Source organism: Erythrolamprus reginae, chromosome 5 (assembly GCF_031021105.1).
Source record: "Erythrolamprus reginae isolate rEryReg1 chromosome 5, rEryReg1.hap1, whole genome shotgun sequence".
Classification (NCBI taxonomy): domain Eukaryota; kingdom Metazoa; phylum Chordata; class Lepidosauria; order Squamata; family Dipsadidae; genus Erythrolamprus; species Erythrolamprus reginae.
The window spans coordinates 89,820,813-89,833,819 of NC_091954.1; the positions used below are offsets into that span (position 1 = coordinate 89,820,813).

Genomic DNA, 13,007 nt, shown 5'->3' on the forward strand with positions numbered 1-13,007 from the left:
TTGGCGCTTATGTCCATAGGGAGAGAGTGGGATCCAAAAAAGGCAAGGTAACAGTTGCAGCAGCATGACTAAAGTCCCTTCACTTTGCATGTTCATGTGACATCAACCACATACAAATGTAGTGGGCTTTTTTTTTTGCCTCTTCCTGTGAATGCCAGTGATTCTGTGATAGTGATTTTAGCAATAAATTTGCAAATGCCAGTGTGCATGCATTGCAAAGACATGAAAGCTTATTTCTGTTCTCAGCTAAAATAAGGCAAAATTTCTAGTACCTTTCTGAAGTGTAGGTACTTTACAAAGAGTAAAAATGACATTCACTCCTAAAGTGGGAAACTACACAGCGTTTAGAATAATAATAATAATTACAATACTATGCTCTGTCCAACTCCAGTAATATTTTTCATGCATATATATATATATGTCACATGTTTAAGCTGAATTTGAAAATTAAGGGAGACTAGGATATATATATATAATGTTTTTTGGTTTTTTTGTTTTGTTTTTTAGCTGTATTTGACACATACAGAATATAGTTGTCGGCTATAAATAAATTAACTGCCTTGAAGTGGCCCTGGACTGGGCCTAGAGGCAAAAAGGAGCTGTGACGTTCCTTCAAATATACCAGGGTGATCCGACATAAAAAACAAACAAACATACATACATATATATGTGTGTGTGTGTGTGTGTCAAATGTTTTTTTAGCTGGAATTTTTAAAATTAAGGGAGACTAGGATGGTCCCATTTCGGCCTTGTTCTGGCCTCATCAGCTAGCCACACCCTTCCTTACTGGGATTCAATCCGGTGGACTCTGCCTAGTCTCCCTTAATTTTAAAAATTCCAGCTAAAAAAACATTTGACACATACAGAATATAGTTGTCGGCTATAAATAAATTAACTGCCTTGAAATGGTCCTGGGTTGGGCCTAGAGGCAAAAAGGAGCTGTGACGTTCCTTCAATATTCCAGGGTGATCCGACATAAAAAAAACAAAACAACCCCATATATATATATATATATATATATATATATATATATATATATATATGTCATATGTTTAAGCTGAATTTGAAAATTAAGGGAGACTAGGATAGATCTATATTTCGGCCTTATTTTGGCCTCATCAGCTAGCCATACCCACTGGGACTTGAACCTGCAACCTTTGCCTTGTAAGGCAGAGAATTATCCTCTAGGCTACAGTATCCAATCCCTTCAGCTCTGTACCAGGGAAGGGTTACATTTTGTGTCGAATCACCCTGGTATATTGAAGGAACATCACAGCTCCTTTTTTTGCCTCTCGGCCCAACCCAGGGCCATTTCCAAGGCAGTTAATTTTATTGATAGCCGACAATTCTGTCTGTATGTGTCATATGTTTAAGCTGAATTTGAAAATTAAGGGAGACTAGGATAGATCTATTTCGGCCTTATTTTGGCCTCATCAGCTAGCCATACCCACTGGGACTTGAACCTGCAACCTTTGCCTTGTAAGGCAGAGAATTATCCTCTAGGCTACAGTATCCAATCCCTTCAGCTCTGTACCAGGGAAGGGTTACATTTTGTGTCGAATCACCCTGGTATATTGAAGGAACATCACAGCTCCTTTTTTTGCCTTTCGGCCCAACCCAGGGCCATTTCCAAGGCAGTTAATTTTATTGATAGCCGAAAATTCTATCTGTATGTGTCATATGTTTAAGCTGAATTTGAAAATTAAGGGAGACTATGATAGATCTATTTCGGCCTTATTTTGGCCTCATCAGCTAGCCATACCCACTGGGACTTGAACCTGCAACCTTTGCCTTGTAAGGCAGAGAATTATCCTCTAGGCTACAGTATCCAATCCCTTCAGCTCTGTACCAGGGAAGGGTTACATTTTGTGTCGAATCACCCTGGTATATTGAAGGAACATCACAGCTCCTTTTTTTGCCTCTCGGCCCAACCCAGCGCCATTTCCAAGGCAGTTAATTTTATTGATAGCCGACAATTCTGTCTGTATGTGTCATATGTTTAAGCTGAATTTGAAAATTAAGGGAGACTAGGATAGATCTATTTCGGCCTTATTTTGGCCTCATCAGCTAGCCATACCCACTGGGACTTGAACCTGCAACCTTTGCCTTGTAAGGCAGAGAATTATCCTCTAGGCTACAGTATCCAATCCCTTCAGCTCTGTACCAGGGAAGGGTTACATTTTGTGTCGAATCACCCTGGTATATTGAAGGAACATCACAGCTCCTTTTTTTGCCTCTCGGCCCAACCCAGGGCCATTTCCAAGGCAGTTAATTTTATTGATAGCCGACAATTCTGTCTGTATGTGTCATATGTTTAAGCTGAATTTGAAAATTAAGGGAGACTAGGATAGATCTATTTCGGCCTTATTTTGGCCTCATCAGCTAGCCATACCCACTGGGACTTGAACCTGCAACCTTTGCCTTGTAAGGCAGAGAATTATCCTCTAGGCTACAGTATCCAATCCCTTCAGCTCTGTACCAGGGAAGGGTTACATTTTGTGTCGAATCACCCTGGTATATTGAAGGAACATCACAGCTCCTTTTTTTGCCTCTCGGCCCAACCCAGGGCCATTTCCAAGGCAGTTAATTTTATTGATAGCCGAAAATTCTATCTGTATGTGTCATATGTTTAAGCTGAATTTGAAAATTAAGGGAGACTATGATAGATCTATTTCGGCCTTATTTTGGCCTCATCAGCTAGCCATACCCACTGGGACTTGAACCTGCAACCTTTGCCTTGTAAGGCAGAGAATTATCCTCTAGGCTACAGTATCCAATCCCTTCAGCTCTGTACCAGGGAAGGGTTACATTTTGTGTCGAATCACCCTGGTATATTGAAGGAACATCACAGCTCCTTTTTTTGCCTCTCGGCCCAACCCAGGGCCATTTCCAAGGCAGTTAATTTTATTGATAGCCGACAATTCTATCTGTATGTGTCATATGTTTAAGCTGAATTTGAAAATTAAGGGAGACTAGGATAGATCTATTTCGGCCTTATTTTGGCCTCATCAGCTAGCCATACCCACTGGGACTTGAACCTGCAACCTTTGCCTTGTAAGGCAGAGAATTATCCTCTAGGCTACAGTATCCAATCCCTTCAGCTCTGTACCAGGGAAGGGTTACATTTTTGTGTCGAATCACCCTGGTATATTGAAGGAACATCACAGCTCCTGTTTTGCCTCTCGGCAAAACATACATACATACATACATACATACATACATACATACATACATACATACATCTATTTTGTTTCTAAAAGTTGAAGTATTTAAGATTCGCTTCACCTTTGTATACTTTAATGATTCAAAAATCTTTCTTTAGAGAACGAATAGAAGTTCCAGATATAGAACTTTGAGAGAAAAGTCAGATTTCTCAGATGAGGGAAGATACTTATGAATTATTGACTTGCCTGAGGTTATTTATATTTTTGTCCAAAATCTATTACATTTTTAATGCATCTCCATAAAGAAAAAGGAATTGCAATACTGTAAGAGCATGTATATATCACAGGAAGCCAGAATTAAGGCTTTCTAAGTTATAAGCAATGATTATCAGTTTAGAAGTGAGTAAAGTATTCGATTTTCATTTGAATAAAATTAAGTACTAAATCACTCTAGCCTTAAAAGTGTACTATGTCCTCAAAAGTGTACTAAAGTGAAAGGGCAGTCCACATTGTCATTTTAACGCTGTATAGTAAGCAATTTAAAAGAAAACATATCAGTGTTGTCCTATAAATAGGAGATCTTCATTATAATAAAAAACAAATAAAAAATAAATGTATCAGTGAGATGATGCTTTCTGCCTCTAAATGTTCATGGGAACATTTAAAACACACAATAATATAGATCCGTAAAAATCTATGTTATATGAATGGCTTCAGTTGTGGTTTCTTGAACATGTCATTTAGGTCAATAATTAAGTCTTTGTTGTTCTTGGTAGAGGTAATATTCTAAATAAATTATGGATATAACTACAGTGGTAGCTCTACTTATGAACTTAATTCATTCAGTGATCAGGTTCTTAAGTAGAACAGTTTGTAAGAAGAAGCAATTTTTCCCATAGGAATCAATATAAAAGCAAATAATGTGTGTGATTGGGAAAAACACAGGGAGGGTGGAGACCCTGTTTCCTCCCAGGAGATTCCTAGAGAGGCCCCATGGAGGCTTCTCCCCACCTTTTCCGGCCATATTTCCTCCCAGGAGATTCCTAGAGAGGCCCCACGGAGGCTTCTCCCCACCTTTTCCTGCCCTGTTTCCTCCCAGGAGATTCCTAGAGAGGCCCCACAGAGGCTTCTCCCCGCCTTTTCTGGCCCTGTTTCCTCCCAAGAGATTCCTAGAGAGGCCCCACGGAGGCTTCTCCCTGCCTTTTTCGGTTACAGTTTCGGAGGCTTGGGTTTGTAAGTGGAAAATGGTTCTTGAAAAGAGGCAAAAAAAATCTTGAAAAGTGCGTAAATTGAGGCATTTGTAGGTTGTATATGAAAAAAAGGCCAGGGCACTTCATTAGTGAATGTAATCAAATTAGTGTGCGCTAGGTACCTTTTGATTAGGATTTGATTAGGAAGCCAGATTTTTCACTATGTGAAACCACCGTACATCCACGTCAATAGTTCAGCAATGACAAACAACTACAATGCAATTCTGTGGCATTTAGATTTAGAGAGGAATCCTAAAGCGATATTTAACCTTTTATTTTAGCTGCTGAATGAACTGAGTGTGGTGGAAGCTGAACTACTACTGAAGTCATCCAGCCTGGCAGGAAATTACACAACTGGACTGTGTGTTTGCATTGTAGCTGTGCTAAGGCATTATCATGCTTGCCTCATTTTGAATCCAGACCAAACTGCTCAGGTTTTTGAAGGGTTTGTAGTAGCAATGTTTTTCAAACACTACTTAGTTTTCTAACATTAGTATGTTCAGTTTGTAATTAGGATGCAGCATTATTAGAGAGTTCGATGAGAAATTTAAGACTTTTGTGTAAATAGAAAGGCAGAAAACGAATAGAATTAGAATAGAATAGAAATGCTCATTATTTTCCCAATCTAAGGTTTTAAAGTAAAGATTTTAACCTTATCTCTCAGCTAATGACTTCTTCTAAAATAGGCCATATCTAAGAAGGAAGATCTGAATTCTAGTTTAATAGATACATTTCCACATGTTGGACAGGATACATTTCCACATATATGAATTCTTGGTTTTATATATTTGGATTCTTTTTTGTGATTCTATAAATGATATTTTTATAGTCTTAAAAATAATACACACACACACCTATTCTTTTTATAACAAGATTAGTATTAACTAAACTTATTGAAGAGACTGTGTGTTTTGTGAGTTGATTGACATATCAACTACTATGGCTTAGAGCAGGGGTAGGCAAAATCGGCTCTTCTATGACTTCTGGACTTCAACTCCCAGGATTCCTGAGCTAGCATGGTTGGCTCAGGAATTCTGGGAGTTGAAGTCCACAAGTCAGAGAAGAACCGACTTTGCCTACCCCTGGCTTAGAGAGTCAAAATATTGGTAGTATAGACAGATCAATAATATAGCTAGGGTGGGTATACAGAACCTTGTTTTAGACTCAGTTTGTATCTAGCGTTAGAGTTGAGTTCCAGCAAGCCAAGATGAATATAAACTTGAATTAAATAATATTTATTAAATAATTATATACCCTTAATTTCATTCCTTCCCATGCACTTGATTATTTCCCCTGTCATCACATTTACAGTCATAATTTTCTGGTGACCTTTGAAAAGGCTTTACAGTAGAGGATCATAAATTGCAAATTCTTCATCTGGTTTGTACACAACTGTATTTTTAGAAATTAAATATAAATATTATTCATTGTCTTGAAAATTCAGAGTAGGTTTTAAGACCATGTTCAATCCTATAGTTTTAAATCATGTGAAAGGATAGCACTGTGATTGACTTCTAATTTTTAATAATGAGTTTATCTTTCCATAGATTGTGTGGTGTTGTCAAACACATTGTCAATCCATCAGAATGCTCTTCCCCTGAAAGATGTATTTTAGCCTACCTGTATGATCTCTATGGCTCCTGTAGCCATCTTAGAAGCAAATTTGGAGATCTTTTCAGGTTAGTAGTAACAATGTATACTTTGCTTTATATTTCAACTAACCTTCATGCATACTTTGCCAGTCTGATATCTTTCAGATGTACTGGGTCTACAGCTCCCAGAATTAGAATTAATAAAATAAATTCCAACCCATCTGAATTTTATGAAGTATAAAAAAGTAGTGGGTTCTAAAACCCTTTATTACCAATTCACATGCACGCTAGCATGTGCAATGCTTCTGCACAAGCATAGAAGCATCATGGGTGGACAGGTGGAGTCTCCCGCCTCTGGTACTTCTAATTTTTGGAATTAGACTGAAGCGATTTAAATATTTTTTTACAAAGTATAAAATAGATCATATACATGCTTTCATTTTTGATTTAGATAGGTACTTCCACAGAAAATGTTGTCTTCAGTTATAATTTCCCATTACTGACATTTTTATATATTTTACCCAGTCTTTGCCAACACATTTTTATATGTATTTTCCTAATACCTATATTTTATATGCACATACACTATTACTAGTGGTGGGTTGTTCCTAGTTCGGCCCAGTTCTCAGAACCGGTAACCCAAGTGGTGGGAGTCTCTGCCCACCTCTCTGGTAGTAACAACTGATTGTTACCTGTTTTAATGTTTATTTTTACAAATAAAATATTTCTAAGATATGACAGAAACATTTTTGTCTGGCATTTGATACACCTATTCTGGTTCTGCTAAGGATATTTTTATTCCGTCCTTCTTTATTAATTGACCTTAGAGTTAGAAGAAAGTAGTAAATGATTTTTTTTAAAAGAAATGGTTAGAAAGAGATAGAATTTTGGAGTTTCCTGTTTAATATTTTAAACATATTTTCTTCGACCTAAATTTCGTTTTCCCCAAAAGTTTCCTTTGGATTTCTTAGGATTGCAGTTCTACAGATTTCCAGGCAAATTTCTCATTATGAATTATAAATTGTAAAACCTGTATACAACTTTGAGACGGTAGTATAAATCATGCACATTATTAAAGAAAAGGATTGCATAGTATCATAAATGATTTCAGTTATTTTACTTCAACCTTTTTTTGTTTTCTAATAAATTCACAAATAGGACCAGTTTCTCTGAGATGTTTGTCCCTAATATTAATATGTAGCCATCTCACATAAAATAATTCACTTCTGAAAAAGGGAAAATGAAATAAGAAATTGCTTCTTGGGGTTTTGGCTTTGCGGCTGTTGACCACAATAGGGCAAGTCAATTTTACTTTTAAAAAATGGCTCAAGTCACCTCAACCTCACTGACTTCAATTTATATAGTTTTATTTCCATTAACTGTCAATTTAATTATAAAAAGTCTGGTTATTCTGCTCTGAAGTTTTAATTATCTGTTAAAGTATTATTTTAAATCATCCCCCTAACAATATATTAATGTATAGCAAGTAAATAGGTATATTGCTTTTGCTATATCATACAGATTAGCTTTTCCACTAAGATTATGCTGTATGGTTCAAGGTAAATATTTTACATTTTTTAAAATGTAGAATCTGATGATCTAATAAAAAAAATTTCAAATGAAGTTCTTACCTCTTTTCGTTGAAGCATTTGTTTTTTTATACAATTCAGAAGTTAAATGCTGTGACTTCCTCTGTATTATTCATTTTGATTGAAGTCCCGGTAAAACAAGTCTCATGAGTGATATTATCTACACTTTCTAAAATGTCTGGTCATATGTTGAAAAGCCAAGCATGATCTCATAGTGCCTGCTTTGCTGTGGTAACACTACTTCTGCAAATATCTTAAGCCTTCCACTGTGGACAGGTTGCTTAAAGGAAACTTAAAAGTATTTATTTAAAGTTTGCATGTATTGAGAAACCAAGGGTTGAGTTTATCCTATTGCTTTAACCAGCCTGAAATTTCGTGAATGTATAATAATGGTTTTCAGATCTTTCTGATTACTTTCTCTATTGCTTGATTGGGCTTTTAAATTACACGAATAAAAATAAATGTTTAAAGGTTAGTATTTTTACAAAAAATGATGGGGAAAAAAGTCAGAACTATTGCATGATGAAAAGTCTAAAATATTGATTCTACATCTGGAGAAAAGTTAATGCATCTATCCAATTTACTTATGGAGTAGAAGTGTGATTTCTTTTATATACAGTTTTGCTCATAGGTTTACATACTGTTCTGCCGGGCTCCCTGGTAGACTCCTCCCAAAAATTCACAGGTACAAATTTCAGACACCCACACGTTTGAAAATTTAAAACAATGTTCTTTATAATGAAAATTCACTTAAACCAAGACCTCTTTTGGTATAGCAAAGAGCACTGGTCTCCAAACAAACTGATAATTTGTACAAGTTCCTTATCAGTTCTGTGATACTTAGCCTGCAGCTGTGAGGCAATTCACAGTCCTTCTTTCACAAAGTGAAACACACTTTGCCCTGGTTTAGTTTCAAAGCGGGGAAAAATCAGCACACAAAAAGTCAAAGTCAGTAAAGCAGTCACGAAACACAATGATCAGATAATCCTCCACAATGGCCAAACCCACAGGCTGCTATTTATAGCAGCCTCACTAATTACCACAGCCCCACCCAACCACAGGTGGCCTCATTTTCTTTGATAATAATCTCTCAGTTGTTGTTGCCTATGCATCGCTCTCCGCATGCGTGGCTGTATCATTAACTCTTGTTCTGAATCCAAGGAGGATTGATCTCCTTCTGAGCTGTCTGCCCCACTCTCTTCCTCCCCTTCATTCATGTCTTCTTGGTCAGAGGAGCCTTCATCAGCAGATTCCACCGGGGGCAAAACAGGCCTGCAGCATGTGGATGTCTCCCCCACATCCACAGTCCTTGGGGCAGGAGCTGGGCCAGAGCTAACCACAACACATACCCTGACAGAATTTATGGTTTTCTGGCCATTTTTCAGAGTATATGGATAACACAAAAACCTTCTGTCACTCATGCTTAGTGTTTGACTGAAGCCATTTATTACCAACTGTGTCTACTTGCTTTCAATCATAATGACAACAGAAACTATCCAAATGACTTTCATCAAAAGTTTACATACCTTGGTGATTTTGCCTTGATAACACACACACAGGTTGGCCCAAAGGGATGTGGATGGCTATTAAAGGTAAGCACCATCACCTGTGATCTATTTGTATTTAATTACTGGGTGTAAAAGGCCAATGGCAGACCCTTGAATCCTTTATCTAGTGTCTGGATTCTGGATTCTGAGTCATGCGGAAAGCAAAAGAAATGTCGAAGGATCTGTGGGAAAAGGTAGTTGAACTGTATACAACAGGAAACGGATATAAAAAGATATCCAAGGAAGTGAGAATGCCACACAGCAGGGTTCAAACTCTAATTAAGAAGTGGAAAATGAGGGGTTCAGTTGAAACAAAACTACGGTCAAGTAGTCCAACTAAACTTTCAGCCACAACTTCCTGGAAAATTGTTCAGGATGCAAAGAAAAACCCACAAATACCTTCAGGTGCAGTACAGGACACTCTAAAAACATGTGGTATGGCTGTTGCAATAAGGAGGCACTTGGGGAAAGATGGACTGCATGGTCGAGTCACCAGAAGAAAGCCATTACTGTGCAAATTCCACAAAGTATCCTGCTTACAATATGCCAAACAGCGCACAGACAAGCCTCAAACTTCTGGCACAAAGCCATTTGGAGTGATGAGACCAGAATTGAGCTTTTCAGCCACAACCATAAATGCTAAATTTTGAGAGGAGTCAACAAGGCCTATGATGAAAAGTACACCATTCCTACTGTGAACCACAGAGGTGGATCGCTGATGTTTTGGAGATGTGTAAGCTACAAAGGCACATGAAATTTGGTCAGAAGTGATGGCACAATGAATGCAGTCTGTTATCAAAACATACTGGAAGATTAATTTGCATTTATCAACCTGGAAGCTATGCATGGGACGTACTAGGATATTCCAACATTTTATTTATTCATTTGTCCAATACACAATACATATGGAAGAGAATAGACATGAAGTAATATATATAAAGATAATATGTAAAAATAGAGGAGAAGATATATGAAAGGAAGAAAATATATATGATATATCAGATAAAGGAAAGACAATTGGACAGGGGACGAAAGGCATTCCAGTGCACTTATGTACGCCCCTTACTCACCTCTTAGGAACCTGGAGAGGTCAATCGTGGATAGTCTAAGGGAGAAATGTTGGGGGTTAGGGGTTGACACTATTGAGTCCGGTAATGAGTTCCGCGCTTCGACAACTCGATTGTTAAAGTCATATTTTTTACAGTCAAGTTTGGAGTGGTTAATATTAAGTTTGAATCTGTTGCATGCTCTTGTGTTGTTGCGGTTGAAGCTGAAGTAGTCATTGACCGGTAGGACGTTGCAGCATATGATCTTGTGGGCAATACAGTGGTCCCTCGATTTACGCGTTCTCGATTAGCGCGAAACGCTGCAACGCGGTTTTTCAAAAAATATTAATTAAAAAATAAGTTCGCGTTTTTTTTTGCTATACCACGGTTTTTCCCGCCCGATGACGTCATGCTGATTGCTGATTGGCCAAAATCTCGACCAATCGTTGCAAACGCAAAAAAAAGCTTTGCAACTGAACTTTTGGAACTTGTTCAGACTTGTTTGCAAGATGCCTCCTAAACGTTGTGCACGGAGTGCTGGCAGCGACGCTAAAAAGACCAGGAGGATACTCACAATTAAAGAGAAAATTGACATTTTGGACATGCTGAAAGAGGGACGCTCTTATGCAGATGTTGGTCGGCAATATGGGATCAACGAATCGAGTGTGCGAACCATTCGTGACGACGAGAAAAAGATAAGGCAAAGTTCTCTGATGGCATTCAACAAGGCTGCAAAAAGAATGGTGACGCCTAGAAACAAACGGCTTATGAAGATGGAAGCTGCTTTGTCCCTGTGGGTACAAGACTGCCGCAAAAAGAGCATTGCTTTGGATACCAACACTATAAGAACCAAGGCACAACAATTGTACAACCGTCTTGAAGACACAGAAGAAGGCGATGCAGATGAGGGAAACGCAGGTAAGGGCTGGGGTTTTTTATTCTGTCATTAGATACTGTATTTAAGTGTTTTTTAAGGAAGGAGCAGGGAAGGAGGGAAGGAGGGAGGGAGGGAAGGAGGGAGGGAGAGAAGGGAAGGAGGGAGGGAGGGAAGGAGGGAGGGAGAGAAGAGAAGGAAGGAGGGAAGGAGGGAGGGAGGGAGAGAAGAGAAGGAAGGAGGGAAGGAGAGAAGAGAAGGAAGGAGGGAAGGAGGGAGGGAGAGAAGAGAAGGAAGGAGGGAAGGAGGGAGGGAGGGAGAGAAGAGAGGGAAGGAGGGAAGGAGGGAGGGAGGGAGAGAAGAGAGGGAAGGAGGGAAGGAAGGAAGGAGGGAAGGAGGTGGGCATTTACTCTTTATGCTTTCATTCAAGTCACTTCTCTCTCCCTTTCCTGTCATTCTGCAGCCTCAGCCTCAGCCTCAGCCCCAGCCACATTCACAGCAAGCAAAGGGTGGTTTGAGAAATTTCAACGGCGCTATGGCCTGAAGAGTGTGTCATTGCACGGAGAAGCTGCCTCAGCAGATACAGGTGCAGCAGAAAACTTTGTCCAGCGCACGTTTAAAGACCTAATTGCAGAAGGGGGCTACCTTCCAGAACAGGTGTTCAACATGGACGAAACAGGCCTGTTCTGGAAGAGGATGCCTTCAAGGACTTTCTTGATGCAAGATGAAGCCAAAGCCCCTGGCTTTAAGGCCATGAAAGATCGAGTGACTTTGATCATGTGTGGGAATGCAGCAGGCTTTTTGCTGAAGCCAGGGCTAATTTATAAGTCACAAAATCCAAGAGCCCTCAAGAACAGAAATAAGAATGCATTGCCAGTGTACTGGATGCATAATGCTAAAGCATGGATTACAAAACCCCTCACGCGGGACTGGTTTCATCACTGCTTCATCCCACAGGTGGAGGTGTATTTGGCTCGCAAAGGACTTGATTTCAAAGTGCTTCTCCTAATGGACAATGCTGGCGGCCATGATCACCTGGACCATGAACATGATGGGGTGCAAGTTGAATTCTTGCCACCAAACACCACATCGCTTATCCAGCCGATGGATCAAGGTATTATCCGTGCATTTAAGGCACTGTACACGCGCAATTCTCTTGGAAGCATCGTGGAAGCAATGGATGCTGATGACAACTTCACATTGAAGGCCTACTGGCGTCAGTACACAATTGCATCTTGTCTGAAGAACATTCAGAATGCCTTGACAGATATGAAGACACAGACAATGAATGCCTGCTGGAGGAAATTGTGGCCAGAAGTGGTGCATGATTACAAGGGATTTGCTCCCGAAGAAATCCAAGATGCTGCAGTCCAGACCTCTGTGAAGCTGGCACAGGCACTGGGTGGAGAAGGCTTCGTTGACATGACACCAGAGGAAGTCAATGGTTTGCTTGATGAGCATGGCCTACCGCTGACAGACAAAGATCTGGAGGAGCTGACCAGGTCAGCGAGTGAAGAAGAGGAGGAAGCGGAAGCTGAACAAGCTGAGGAAGAAGAAGATGTTGGCCTAACGCTTGAGCGGCTTGCAGAACTGAACAGAGCCACTTCAAATGTACAACGCATGGTGGAACTTTGGGATCCCAACATGACTCGCTCTATACAGTTTAATGCCTCCCTTGACAACATCTTTGCACCATACAGATCCATGTTAGCCCAGAAAAAGAAACGGCGCCAACAACTGCCCATGACCATGTTTGTCACAAAAACCAAGAGGTCTGTCACACCATCACCTGCAGCGTCCATTGTAGAAATGGTGATAGAAGAAGATCCCTAGTTACTGTATCCCAGTTATGCTAACCCCCACCCCACCCCAAAAAATGTAAATAAATATGTTATTGTTCATAACTTAAGAGTCTTATTCAATGTGTACAGTAGGTAATGGTAAT

General features: G+C 39.4%; 2 protein-coding genes across 5 annotated transcripts in view; both read left to right on the plus strand.

The window, feature by feature from the left end:
• MED12L (mediator complex subunit 12L) overlaps nucleotides 1–13,007 on the plus strand; it is a 228,774-nt gene that overhangs the window by 155,002 nt on the left and 60,765 nt on the right. For all 4 annotated transcript variants that reach the window (XM_070753437.1, XM_070753438.1, XM_070753436.1 and 1 more), the window contains 2 exons: nucleotides 4,696–4,859; nucleotides 5,962–6,093. In XM_070753437.1, coding sequence (XP_070609538.1) covers nucleotides 4,696–4,859; nucleotides 5,962–6,093 — 296 coding nt within the window. The remainder of the gene's footprint in view (nucleotides 1–4,695; nucleotides 4,860–5,961; nucleotides 6,094–13,007) is intronic.
• Nucleotides 10,843–13,007, plus strand: LOC139168091 (tigger transposable element-derived protein 1-like). The gene is made up of 2 exons (XM_070753440.1): nucleotides 10,843–11,106; nucleotides 11,526–13,007. The coding sequence occupies exons 1-2, from the start codon at nucleotides 10,902–10,904 to the stop codon at nucleotides 12,893–12,895; spliced, it is 1,575 nt and encodes a 524-aa protein (XP_070609541.1). The 5' UTR covers nucleotides 10,843–10,901; the 3' UTR covers nucleotides 12,896–13,007.

What these genes read in the sequence shown, in the direction of transcription:
- LOC139168091 (XM_070753440.1), top strand. Translation starts at nt 10,902, where the DNA reads ATGGCATTCAACAAGGCTGCAAAAAGAATGGTGACGCCTAGAAACAAA. An exon ending in TGCAGATGAGGGAAACGCAG is followed by an intron (nt 11,107 to 11,525) that starts GTAAGGGCTGGG and finishes GTCATTCTGCAG; the next exon opens with CCTCAGCCTCAGCCTCAGCC.